At 45.4% G+C, this 14,456-nt stretch overlaps 1 protein-coding gene across 1 annotated transcript in view; it reads right to left on the bottom strand.

The window, feature by feature from the left end:
• LOC142558531 (uncharacterized) overlaps positions 1-12,861 on the bottom strand; it is a 158,389-nt gene extending 145,528 nt beyond the window's left edge. The window contains exon 1 of the mRNA XM_075670664.1: positions 12,642-12,861. Within this exon, the coding sequence (XP_075526779.1) occupies positions 12,642-12,861 (220 nt within the window). The remainder of the gene's footprint in view (positions 1-12,641) is intronic.
• Between the last annotated feature and the right edge of the window lie 1,595 nt (positions 12,862-14,456).

Here is a 14,456-nt window from a genome sequence, read left to right as displayed (position 1 = left end):
CATTCAGGGAGTAAGTACGCAGACAATGAGTACTGGTGTGGCGAGAAACTCACATGGCAGTATATAGTTGTATTAAGTGCCATGATCCATTTACGACAACATTGAAGTACCCCATCTAGATTGAGATAATCGGCATGACTAGTTATTTTCTTTTAAGCTGCACAGTCACCTGCAAACAGTCGGACACTTGAGGAAGAAAGGCAAGAAGGAAGATCATTAATATAAAGCAGGAAAAGCAGAAGGGCCCAATAACGGACGCTTGTGGAATACCATATGTTACGGCAGAATTAGGTGAACAAAAGTTATTAGCTCTCACATACGGACTACTTGGGTCTGTGTTAAGTTGATTGAGCTTAGCACGTGGCCTGCGCAGCTCCATTCTTTTTTTTTTCCTTCTAATGCCTACTGGAATACCGGCTATCCCTGTTTGCTCTGCGATCCACACCGCTCTCTTCCTGCCTCTTAATTTTTATAATGTTTACGTATAACGTTCGTGGGCAAAATGTTCGTGTCAGCCACAGAAGTGTGAACGCGGTTCTCGCGTCGCTGCAGAGCCGGTCGAGTGGATCGTTGATGGATGAATGGATGTATGAGCGACTCCTTTGGAATGGGGCGGTGGGCTGCGCCACCAAGCTCCTGCTATTAGACTGCCTGATGTCCTACCTAGGTTAAATAAAAAAAACCACTATGAACTCCCACAACCAAATTTTCTGATCCCCTATTGCAAGCTGTGCTTTTGTACGTCTCCGTTTTTTGTCGTTTCCCTACTTTTCTTCTAACAAACCTCCAGTCTCCTCTTTCTAATCCCTATTGCGGGCATGTTTACTTTTCCACTGCTCTCGCTGAACGCAATGGCTCCAAGCAGGCCAGTGGTGCCTAAATCGACCGCAGTGTACACGCCTTCACATTCTAATAAAACATGCTCCGTAGTTTCCCTAGCTTTACAGTAGCAAGAACAGGCTCCATGGTTTCCCTAGCTTTACAGCAGCAAGCACACGCTTCTTCTTCGTTCTTATATCGCGCTTTATAGGTGCGTGTTCTAAGGCATCCCCATCTCGCTTCGAAAAGAAAGGAGCCTCCCTTTGAGTTATCATAGATTCTTTCTTTCCGGATTTCGTTCTTCCTCTTAAGTAGTTACTCATGGCAGGTTTCTTTTCCATTGCCGCCACCCATGAGATTATTTTATTTCACCCAAGACATGTTGCACCCAGTGCGTCCCTCTTGCGGCGATAGCGGCACACCTCCGCATTCGGGTGCCGTCGTGTGGTGCCACCTGGAGTGTGCCACCAGAAATATTGGGAGTGTTTCCAGCGTGGCCGGCCCCGCGTCAGGCATTTGCGGTGAGCTGCCGCGATGGGCCCATCGCGGCAGCTCGCTGCAAATGCTTCTGCGCGGAACCGACGTGGCTGGTGGATTCCTCTGCGCTGTGTTTTCACGCTCCTTGTGTTGGTTGGTTGCGCGATCGAGTATTTGGAGACTTGTTAAAGCGTCCGCCCGTTGCTGCTGCCGCTCTTGATCTCGCCAGCGTTGTGGCATTCAGTTTCGGCGATCGTCGAGTGAGGTCTGATCAAGCTTGCCTGTGCGCCCGTGACCCCGGGCTTGCTAATTTAAATAGTAGGCGAATGCTTATTGTTGTTTATTCGGCCGACAAAACTTGCGTCGCGCATTCTTCATTCGAGCAAGACTAAGACAATATGGGCCAGGCGCTTGTTTATTTCAAGCGGGGAAAAGAAATGAGGGCTTGTAAGGTGACATTTACGTACAGTTTGCTTCCATGCTGGCTCCATCAGCGCCCCGGCAAAAATCTCCTCGCGATCCTTGTTGTAGCATTGACGGATATTGTAGAGATATATGTAATCCACGTGGCTGGTTCATCGTGATATATATATATATATATGACGGTAAACCAGCGACATGGATTACATATATCTCTGAAATCTTCATGTGACAGATTTCGCTGACGTCACTCTTCTGTTTCGAATTCTCTTTCGCGTAATATGTATGCTATGCCACTCGTATATATACGTATATGACGACCAAATAGCGGCGCGGATTATATATATATATACACTGCAGCCTAAATGAGGCGGCAGTGTGTATAAATAAATTGTTGTGTATAAATTGTTCCAGTGGTAGTGAACGGATGTTGCCCAGTACTGAATTCCAGATTGAATTGTTGATGTAAAAAAGCTATATTTAAAGGAATCAGTGCGGGCAGGCAAGTTTGAGATATATAGAGCGTGGTGACTCCTCGTAGATGAGTGTTTGGTAAAAGTTAACTAGTTATCTAGAGAGAGAAGACGAGGATAATTTATTAACATGTGAAGGAATTTTAGGCGTTCAAGTTTGCGACAGTCTGAAAAAAGAGTGAGACCAAGTAGGGAAAAAGAGTTAGAGGGCGAAAAGTCCTTTTCATATGCCCTACAAACAAAACGCGCTGCCTTTTTTTGTACTAATTCTAGTTTTCTTGATGTCACAGTGCCTGCATGAATTCCATACAACGCAGCTACATTCGAGGATAGGGCGAATTGGGGTTTTATATGTCAGAAGATCAGTTTTTTGGGGAGCAAGACACAGCGTACGATGTAAGTTACCCATTCTTTTAAGGGCCTTGTTGCAGGTGACATCAACGTGTTTCGACCATGACAAATCGTGTGTTAGTAGGGTACCTAAACATTTGAATTCGAAGACCCTATCTAAAGTAATATTGTGAAAGGCATAGGCAGAGAGAGGAGGGCATGAGCGTACGTGTAAAGGACATGAAGACAGTTTTGGAAAAGTTGATATTTATTCTGCCATGCTTTGGTCCAGCTAGAGAAGTCAGCGAAAGAATTGTTGAGCACAACATGATCAGTTGGCCATTTAATTGCATGACATAAAAGGCAATCGTCTGCAAAAAGCTGTATTTTAACTGAGGTACGCAGGAGGAGATCATTAATGTAAAGCAGAAATAAAAGAGGTGCCAGTACTGAGCCTTGCGCAACCCCTGAAGAAACAGTCATCAAGGGTGAGTTAGTAGAGTTGAAACATACATATTGTGAGCGCTGGGAAAAAAAGGACCGATATCCAGCCAACCAAGGATGCATTTTCTATTATTGCGAACAGCTTGTGCATGAGTTTAGGGTGTGAGACAGTGTCGCTTGGCCAGATGCTCGCTTGGCCAAATGCATGCGCCCTTTCCAAGCCCTTCCTGCGACGAACAGGCGAGCGGGATAACTATAGACCGTCGGTCCCCTCCCCCCTCATTCTTGTCCTGCCGTCCACTACGTTGTGCCAGGGCTCACGCACAGAGCATGGAGTGAGGCACTGCGATTAGTGGTCACCTGCGTACCCGAAGAAAGAATACGTGTCCCAAAGACGCAGTGAAAGGCACCAAATTCTCTTTATACGCGGCTCTATAGACGCACGCAATTTTTTTCGGAATCAGAATCAGAATCAAATTTTGTTACTACATCCGAAGTTATTACATTTAATATACAGCAGGAGGTTCCGGAGTCGGAGACTTAATTGGGACCTCCAGTACGTGATATATACGAAAGGAAAAGTAAACTTAGTTAACGCAGCGACTGTACTAAATACAATTGTAAAAACAAATTAGAAAGGCAGCAATTATAAAAACAGTACCACACAAAAAAGTCAATTAGGCAACTATGGAAACATGAACAAATTGAACAGAAACTGGGCTTGTTTAAACAGTTTCATACGTGATTAATAAGCCTGATATAAACTTCAGTATTAACCATCGAAAATGTAAACGCATGCATTATTCGGCATATAAGAAAATGTTATGTAAGGCTCGGTTTGTTTAAAAGGAACTTTTTGAATTCTGTAATAAGTGAATGTAGTGCCATTAATTTTAAAAGAAATGGTAGCGAGTTCCATATTAAAAAGGCGCTGAAATTAAGAGATTGCTTGCCGTAGTTGGTTCGAACATTAGATGACACTTTAGGTAAGATGAGAAGAGCAAATATAGTGCTGTTAGTGTTAAAAATTAAATTAAATTATGGGGTTTTACGTACCAAAACCACTTTTTGATTATGAGGCACGCCGTAGTGCACGACTCCGGAAATTTCGACCACCTGGGCTTTTTTAACGTGCACCTAAGCTGTTAGTGTTGTCTAGGAAAGAAGACGGAATGAAAGAAAAGGGGAATCGATTGTTGACATGTTTACATAACCAGGTACCTAGATTATATATAATTATGTAAGATACTGTAAGGATGGTATTGGCTTGTAATTATTGTTTGACGTTGGTGTAGTATGAGCTAAAAGTTAATATTTTGATTGCTCTATTCTGGACAATTTGTAGTGGCGCAAGATGAGTGCTGTATGTATTACCCCATGTAATTATATAGTAGTTAATATGTGAATGAATGAATGCATATACAATGATAACAGAGTAGAATGCGAAGAAAAGGGACCAGCTTGAATGAGGATGCGTATACCATGGGACATCTTTTGTTTTACGTTTGAAATGTGGTGATGAAATATCAAGTTTTTATCTAGACAGACAGTGTAATTATTGAAGTCATCACTAGCTTAGATCGTGTACTGTGGCATGCAAATGGAAGGAACAGGAACTAGTCACTGTTGACGTGCAGTAAAGACAATGAACTTAGCTTTAGCTGGATTAAGGTGTAATATGTTTAATTCACACTAGTGTAATATGTTCAGAAGGTCCGCATTACGTTTATCTACTAGGCAGTTCATGCTTTTATCCGAGTTAAATATTGTAGTATCGTCAGCATACAATTACAGTGCGTGATGAAATTCGGTAGATCGTTAATATAAATTTAAAAAATGGACCCTTGTGGTACCCCTATATTGTCAATATTTGCTTTGAGTAAGTCCCGGAAACACTGACCACCTGGTTTCTATTATGGAGGCAGCTAGGGATTAGTAGAAAAGCAGGACCAGATATTCCCATTGTTTCTATTTCTAGAAAGAGTATCTCGTGATTTATAGTGTCAAAGGCTTTATTTAGGTCAACAGAAATAGAGCCGGCATAGCTACCATCACCAATAGCTTTCTTTAGGTAATCTGTGAGAAATATTAAAGCGAGATCTGTAGAATATCCTGATCGAAAATTGAACTGATAACGCGTAAGAATAATAAATTTGTTGAGATAATTTGTTAGGCGTTTCTCAGTAAGTTTCTCGATTATTTTAATGAAGAATGTGAGCGCACAGATGGGTCCGTAGTTAGTTAATAATGAACGATCTTCTTTTTTTAAATGCTGGTGTAACATTGGCATGCTTTAGTTCACGAGGAAACGTCCCTGTTTTAAATATTAAATTAATAACATCCGCAAGAATATTAGATATTGGACAAGCAATTAATTTTATAGGACCTGGCCTAATATTGTCAAGACCGGCACTTCTGACTTTCAGATGATTAATTACAGAGATTAATTTATCAGGAGTAGTAGGAAACGTGTAAAATGATTGTGGGATGCGTGTCAATTGATAATCGAAAGCTTGTCCGATGCCAAGTTGGTTCAGAAAAAGAAGTCACTGAAGACATATGCTATGCCACGAGGGTTTGAATATTAATTGCCACAGTGGTTTATTCTAGTTACGGTTTCCACGTTGCTGTTTCTATTTAGGAACGAATTTTCTGTTTTCCATTTTTGATCAGAGTTGTTCCCACTATCCAAAATTTTCTGTTTAAAGTAGCTTCTTCTTGCTCTTTTCAGCTGTGCGCCGATATGGTTGCAGTATTTTTTGTACCAGGCTATCAGTCTAACAACGAAGGGCTGGTTTTTTTTATTTTTTTAATAAAGATTCCCTCGTCTTCGCATTGCTTTCAGTAATATATCAGTAAGCCACGGATCTGGCGGTGACGCTAGTTCCTTTTTGCATTTTTTTATTGTGGGAATGGAAATGAAATTTGTGTAAAATGTATAGACAAAAAGCGCGAGTAAGCTTGTTGAGGGTCGTTGGTTTCTTTTACTGTGAACCAGTCTACCTTTGTTACAGCTTCGAATAATTTTTCTTTATCAAGGACAAGTTTGTTGTAGAATACCACACGGGAAGAAGGAATAGAATTGATCTTGAGAAATATGGGCAATGGCAACCTAGCCTTATACAGCTTCGCTCTAATACATACCGTGGAAGAAGAAAACGACGAGGCAGTTTCTGCTGACGCCCCTGAGTGTTTCCGCCAGCGAACACACGCAAAGTGCCTCGAGTGCGAAGTCGCGCTGCACAAGTCCACGTGGAGCCAGCTCCTCAGAAAGCGGATCGCATCTGCAACCTTACAAGTCCTCATTAGTTTAGCCAGTTATTAAGAAAAAGCTTTTTAGCGATATCGCCAGCATATTAAAGAATTTGCACGATCGCAAAATCAGAATTAGTAATTTAGAACCTAACCTTATACAGCTTCGCTCTAATATATACCGTGGAAGAAGAAAACGACGAGGTAGTTTCTGCTGACGCCCCTGAGTGTTTCCGCCAGCGTACACACGCAAAGTGCCTCGAGGGCCCAGTCGCGCTGGACTAGTCCACATCAATAATCCCTGTCATGATAGGCTACGCATTAGAGCACGGAGACTATGGGTGATGGAGCCAGCAGCTCAGAAAGCGGATCGCATCTGCAACCTTACAAGTCCTCATTAGTTTAGCCAGTTGTTAAGAAAAAGCTTTTCAGCGATATCGTCAGCATATTAAGAAATTTTCACAGTCGCGAAATCACAATTAGTAGTTTTGTTGTTTGTACAAGTCTTTTATTTAGCTGTTTTAAGAAAAGCAACCGAAAAGCCGTATTTTTGTCCAAATGTTGAAGCAGCGAAAGCGGTAGTAAAGTATTCGTTAACTACACGAAGTAAGTTTTGTCAGCCGAATAACTCCACTTGCCGCCCTCTGTGGGGCTTGGTGCGAGGCTCCTGCAAAGCGAACCTACATGCAAGCGCTGTTGTGGTGCTGGTGACAACACCAAAATTTTTACTGTTATTTAGCCCCTAATTTGGTGAGTAGTTTATTTTGGACCGTACTCTGGCTTGAAGTAGCGGTGGATTCCTGCTTTTTTTTTTGTCACGATCTGCTGTACGTATGGTGGCACGTCATCTATTACATTTCTCTAATTTAGTTTAATGTCAATGCACGCACGAAACCTGCCTACATATTTAATATACTAGACGCGTTTTCCTTTTATTTTTGAACACACCTATCATATATCTTTTTTCTATCGCATTTCATGCGACACGTATAAAGCGACAAGTTATAAGTTACGGTGGCGTGCTCGTGGTATAGTATTAACGGACGCCAAGAATTAGAAATGCGTTGAGCATTGCGCATTGAGCAGAGAGCGCCAGGTGGTGAAAATATACCCGAACTCCCACACTAACGCGTTCTTCATAATCATATCGTGGTAATGGCACGAAAACCTCTAGATTTGCACTTTATTTACGAGTTCGCCTAAAGTTTCCATATTTCCAGCGCGCGAGATATCGCAGATTTAGATTCATGTGTTGGTGTACGAACGCCGATGCCAACAAACGTAGGCCAGCCACAATTAGTGCCTCAAATGGGTGGCGCCAAAGAAAATGATGCGCAAAGCAGCGTGCTCCCGGAAGTGCAAGCACCCGAAAATGAGCATGGCACACGAGAAGATCGCAATATTTTAGTAGTCCATCTGGAGTCCGTCAGTTCATCTGGAGCGCGAGTGACTGTAGCTCGCACACAGTCACCACACCGTCACCAAACGCCAGTAAAAAGAATAAAACCCGTACGTCGCACGCAATCAGTACAATACGTGTTGAAAGGAAATAAGGTTCCATAACAGGAATCAGCGCGAGAACGAAGAGGAATCAGATACGAGGTGAAAATGCTATTGAACGGCGCCATTGCGCCACCCAGGTATTGAAGGGCAGTAGACATTCCAATGAAATTAATTTGGACCGCGCGACTTCGCCTGATCGTGTTCGAAATTAGAAACAATGCGCGAATCGCGGGGTAGTGGAATATTAGGCAACGCAGTTTCGACGTCGCCAAACTAGCGGCACTTGTTGAAGCCGCAACGTTTCGGCAAGTTTAGCAGCTCTGCCCTTTGCTACCTGGTCCGCATCCTATCGGGATGCTGTAGCACTAACACATTCGGCCGCATTTCGATGGGGGCGAAATGCGAAAACACCCGTGTACTTAGATTTAGGTGCACGTTAAAGAACCCCAGGTGGTCTAAATTTCCGCAGTCCTCCACTACGGCGTGCCTCATAATCAGAAAGTGGTTTTGGCACGTAAAACCCCATATATTATTATTATTATTATTATTATTATTAACACATTCGGAAAAGTATTTAAAAGACTGCTAAATTCCTGAATATGTTATTTTTTACATTCTCGAAACCTCATAACAACTTACCAATTTGGCTTTACGCATGCGCAGAGTGCCCCTCTGGCCCCGTACGTCTTGAAACAGGGAGTATGCGCACTGAAGGCGGTGAAAACGCCGCCGGTGTGGAATTAATTGGACTTCACTGGCGCTTTTAACAGTGTATGACATGATGAGGTTCTCTTCTTTGCACGGTGGAATGGATTCCCCTCGTACCTATATCATATTCTGAAATCGTTCCTGACGGGTCGCAGGGTTGTATTTCGAGTAAACGCCGGCGAAGTATCAGCCCGCCCTTCGACAGGAAGCCAGAAGGGCTCGCCGATAAGCCCTTTATTATGGAATATCGTTATTCACTCCTTCCTTCACTTACGTCTCCCAAAGGGCGTGCACATCGAAGCGCATGCAGACCACACTATCGTCCTGCTTTCCGCCTCGTCACGATTGGAATTGGACGCTCTAGCGGAATCGGTCCTCACCTTGGCTCGCAATTCGGCCCATCAAAACAAGGTTAAACCCAGCCAACAAAAGTATTTTTTCGACTTCTTCATCAATAGGCACATTGGCACATCCAAACGGCGTACTTTCATTCTATTAGCCGGCGCCTTCCTAAAACACAAATATCACAGTGAAATTCTCGGTGCGATTTTTGATGGCAAACTGAATTTTCATGCCCATGTCGGTTATCTCAAGATTAAAGGCGAGGTACTTGTTACGCGACTGCTCAACTTTATTCGCATACATTTCACGATGCATCCAATGATGTTACGTCGCTTATGCAGGCAGGTTCTGCTTCCTGCAATTGAACGCGCGTCCCCAGTCTGGCGGCCCAACTTGCCAACGATGCACCTTACCACTCAAACCACTAGAACATTGGCGCTACACGTTATGGCTAACTCTCCACCGTTTACTGTGGAACTCGATAGATTGAGTAAACAACTATCCCTATTCACGCTCCGCAGGTAACACAATATGGCCAGAATATATTGCACCCAAATGGCATTGGACACCATTTTGTTGAGCGGTCGCATTAGCCGCGAAAAACCCGCCGATTCTGGTTCCGGCATCTGAACCCTCCTCAGCCTATACTCGAATTTCTCGCGTTCCTGGCTGCCGTATTTACATTGACGGCACCTTCACGAGCACTGTGGTGGGCGCTGCCTTTGTCGTGGTCGACCCGCACGGTCGATTGGCTTCTGTCCGCAAGTTTCGGGTGGTGAATGCGACTAGAACTTACAGTGCTGAGGTCATTGCTTTCGCCGAGGCGCTTGTGTTTGTGGAATCCAGCAGGCCAAAACAGACACAAGCACTTGCACCGATTGCCTGTCCTTGCTGACCGCCCTTTCGAGCCGCCGCGTTAGGGATGCGCTCGTCGTGCAGTGTGAGAAGGTGCTTCTCTCGCGAGCCCCCGAGGGGGGGGGGGGGGGGCATCGGATTAACGTCTATCACGTCCATGGCCACAGGGACTGTAAAGTTGGTAATGAGCTCGATGACTCGGCTCCGTCGAACGCGGCGATCCCGGGCACATTACGCGAGAGTCATGCCTCCCTGAAGCCGGCCCATGCGCATTTCTTTCAAATCGCACGAAAGCAGGGGCACGGTCATTAGCAGCTCGAAGGACAAAACACCACCCTTTATAACTTGGTACAAAGCGTACGCGAAATTTCAGGTTGGTTACCTCCTAATCATCTTCTGGTTCGCCTTTTCATGCGGCATGAGCATTTACCGTACTGCTTACAGCGGTTCAACCTCCCTGCCTCCAACCTGTGCTCGTGCCCGCTCACTGCGCGTATCGTGTGCCAATTGCACGCCGCCGCGCATGCATCGTCCTTGTCACCCAACACCTACCGTACCTTGCTAACTGTAATGAAATCGCGGGCTTTGCCCCTGCAACTTGTGCATATTGACACGTGTACTTATCTTTATCGGGCGACCACGTTTCGCCACCTAACAAATGTAATCGCACAGCGCGGGACGCGCCTGCATGTATCCGAAGTTTCTGGAAAGTTATCGATACTTCTACCCGGCTATCTGTTGTCGCCGAACGTTGTGTTATCTGATTTCATCGTGTGACGCGAATGGTGTAGAACTTTGTGGAAGGTACGCGGGTCCGAACGATTAGTCTGGAACATTCGACGACTGCTGTATAAAAGCCGACGCGCTTGACTCGCTGATCAGATTTTACGACGATCGCCGACTGTGTTCGCCGCTCTCGTTGTGCTTTAAGTGTAGCCTGTTTTGTGGGCACAGGTTCGCCCAATAAAAGCTAGTTTTTGCCTTTCACAGTTTTGCTACTGTGTTCTTTGACGTCACGACCACGTGACAATATCATGAATCTTTCCGTCCCTCCCGCTCCCACTCCTATCGGTTCCATTCTTCCAAACGCAGATTAACTCCTCTTGTTTTAATTTCTTTTTATCCCTTCACGTTACTTTTGCACATTTGTTTTTCGACATCCCCACTGTTTCAGTCCACTATGGCGGCACTTCCTCGGGCGAGATGGCTCTACCTGCGTGCTTAATCCTCATCATTGTCCTCCTTTCCCTTTCTTATCCATTTTCTTTATTTTCTCTCTGCCATCATTGATGATTTTCCTGCTTTCACCTGCCTTTACTATAGCTATAGCCCTAACTGTGCGCCTAAGGCCCTGACGCAGCCACCCCTGTGTAAGCACTTGCCTGGGCGCCTCCTGTCAAGCAGAGCAACCTCACAACTGGACGGCCACCTACTGGAGGAGGCTGACGTCCCTGTATCGGAGCACCTTCTCTCATTTTATATCGCTTCAAATGCAATAAATAGGCACCAGTGCGACGCCTGCGCATCACTCGCGCTGGTCTTAACTTTTAACTCCCAAAGAGCTTAGATGTACGCACTTCGCTATGCTTATTTTTCTTCCGCCAAGTAAAGTGTATTTTTGACGATATTCTTTCGTGCCACTTAGCCGGCTACGCCTCCGAATTTATTTTATTACGCTTGCTTCTTGAAATCGCTTTTCAGTTGCCGCTGCAACCCCTATTTATTTCTTTTTAATGGGTTTTATACCCGTTGCACATATAGTTGGCGCGGGCTCACGCCTATATTTATAATTTCTGATATACACACGGCGAAACAAATAAGCATTGGGCAACCTATAGCGCCAACACAATGAATTCGCCAACTCAGCAGAAGGTTCAACTGCGCAGATGGAGCCAGCGCGAAAGCAAGCGGATCGCATTTCTCACCTGAAAAGTCCTCATTAGTTTTCCGAGCTTTAAGAAAAGGCATTTCGCACATAAGGTCAGAATATAGCGAAATGTTTAACAAGCTCAATATGGCAACAATTACTTTTATAAAGCGCGCGCGCCTTTTATTTCACGGTCTTAAGAAAAGCAATGAAAAGTCGCATTTCGCTCCAACGCCAAAGCATTGCTAGCGGTAGTAAAATATTCACCAGCTACACCAAGTTTTGTCGGCCAAATAAACTGCACTTGCTTCCCGCTGTGTGGCCTGGTGCGAGGCTGCTGCAGCCCACGACCAGCTAGATGATGCTCCTTCTGTTCCGCATTTCCGCGGGTCCTGCACTTCGCCACCAGCACTTTCGGTTTCGGGTCATAGCATCGTCGTTACACGACAGTGCGCCGTGACGCTGCTCGTGCCTCGCAGAGCAGACCACTGACATTGCTGTCGTATAGGTTTGAAACACCGATGCTTGTTTGGCGCGCTCCTGCATAATAGCGACGTTCGTTTAAACAGCACGACGAACTGCCATAGCGCGGTCTCTCCTTGCCTAACCTGAGCCCTCGCTGACTTCGGCCTCTTGCGTGCGCTGTCTTCTTGCGCGGGACGAGCGAAGAAACCAAACTTTCGCTGAAGATTGGAGGCGCCTACTCCAGAGTGTTTGTATGGCCTCGAAATGTAGGCGTCTGGACACCTTGCTGGTTGCTACTCTACAGGTTCGAAAGAAGAAGATGAGCCGATGTTGCCTTCAATCACCTCGACAATGACGCACGCATCGCCAACATATAGCACTCCACCCAACTTCGCGCAGACAGCGTTCCATTCATCCTGCCGTCTTCACCAACAGGCATACAACCGCGTCACCACAGGTCACACCGGGCACGTGTAACGGTTTCCAGAGCTGTCACACCCACATTCAACGGCCGCAACCCCACGTACATCATCTGCGCAGCGAATGACATGCTGTCGGAACGACTCGTTTCACGTGGTAGTGCCCCTCCACGGCATTTTTTGACGGACTAAGGGTTACACAACAGTAACGGCATATCGTTTACGACGGTAGCGTGGCACCACTGGAAAGAATTGCGTCTGCATCACCTTGAGTGCCGAAGAACTGCAGCACCGCAGATTTCTTGTCACGGAACGCCGTGACCAATAGCTGACCATCCTCGGCACTAATGGCGAGCAACATGATGTTGTCCCCAAACAGCAGACCGTTTACTGTGCAAGGGCTCGGCTGACCGTCCATTATGTACGGGATCTTGAAGCCGGGGCCACCCTGGAGCAGCCTGTCCCCCATTTCCGACACATACGTCATGGCGCCCGGTCTCCTGCGCCACCTCTCGGAGAGGGCACGTAACTTTAGTGAATCATCTCTCGTTTGCAGGCCTGTTTATGTACCTCTCATATATTTCGAAGGTGTTGCATACAATCTGCGGCAAGTCCTAAAGCTAGGCAAGCCAGTTTGGCTGGCAGATTCTTGTTCGCTTTGTTCTCGCTCGCCCTATGCAGGATGTTACGTAATCAAGTTTGGGACATGCGTTGAAGCGTTCGCTCACCGCAGCTTTTGCCGCCATTGATCTCACTAGCGTTGTGAGAGCGAGTTTCTCCGGTCATCAGGTGAGACCTGATCAAGTTTGCTTGCGCAGCCGTCACAGCGGGCTCCCTAGCTTAATTAGTAAGTGGAAGTTTACCGCAATTTATTCGGCCGCAATTCGGCAACTTGTGTTGCGTAATTATTTACTACCCCTGTCAATGCTTCGCCATTGGGGCGAAACTGCTACTTTTCATTGCTTTTCTTGAAATAATAAAAGGCATGCAATTCCAACAAAGCTCCTTCCAGTGGTTTTTCAGCATCTTAAATATATGGAAGAAATTTTTAAAATAATGTCCGGGAAAACTAACGAGGACCTCTAATGAGGCAAATACGAACCACTCCCTCAATAAATTGCTTCACCAGCGCTCCGACGCCACCACCTTAGATAAAAAAACATTTCGGGCCCTTCCACTTTGTGAAAAAGGATAACCAGCGAAGCTCTGTTGGGATGACTATATTGCCAACTATATTGATTGGCTATATCGAGTATGCGCCGCGCAGACGCAAGATGGAACCGTCTTCGCGACGTTCTACGTTCCTCAGGCTACATGCAAAGGAGACATTGAGACCTACCTAATAGACGCCTTTGGATGGATCTCTTCCGTCGAAAACGAGTCAATCGTCACATTGGGAGATTTTAACGTCGACGTAGAGCGCCCCGACGGCAAGTGGATTGTGTCCTTCCGGTTGGCACAGTTTGGAATTGACTGCTGCACCGAGTTCAATGTGCCAACCACGCGTCACCGGTCGTATATAGATTTAACCTTTGGCATGAACGTGTCTAGCATAGCAGTACAACCGTCGGGGGGTGCGCCACAGCCACCAGAAAGCTATGGTCACTATAGTAACGAATGAGATAAAATAAAGACGATAGCAAACCACAAAGTTAGGTGTATGCATCTTTGTTCAAGCAATATAGCAACAACAATATAAATTCATAGAGTTGACAATATAGTCATCTCAACATAGCTTGGCTGGTTATCCTTCTTCACAGAGTGAAAGTGCACGAAATGTTTTTTATCTAAGGTGATGGCATCTGAGCGCTGGTAAAGCAATATCTTGAGGCAACGGTACGTATTCGTCTCTTTAAAGGACCAGGTTGGTTCTCTCGGATATTATTGAAAAAATTTCGTCAATATTGGTAGCATATTGCGAAGTTCGAAAGCGACCAAAAAACTGCTGGAAGGAACGTTGTTGAAAGTGCGTGCCTTTTATTATTTTAACAAAAGCAATGAAAAGTAGCAGTTTCGCCCCAACGAGGAACGATTGACCGCGGTGGTAAGTAATTAGACAACACGAAGTAAGTTTTGCCGGCC

This window comes from Dermacentor variabilis, chromosome 9, assembly GCF_050947875.1.
Source record: "Dermacentor variabilis isolate Ectoservices chromosome 9, ASM5094787v1, whole genome shotgun sequence".
NCBI classification, from domain to species: domain Eukaryota; kingdom Metazoa; phylum Arthropoda; class Arachnida; order Ixodida; family Ixodidae; genus Dermacentor; species Dermacentor variabilis.
This window is presented reverse-complemented; position numbering and strand designations above follow the sequence as displayed.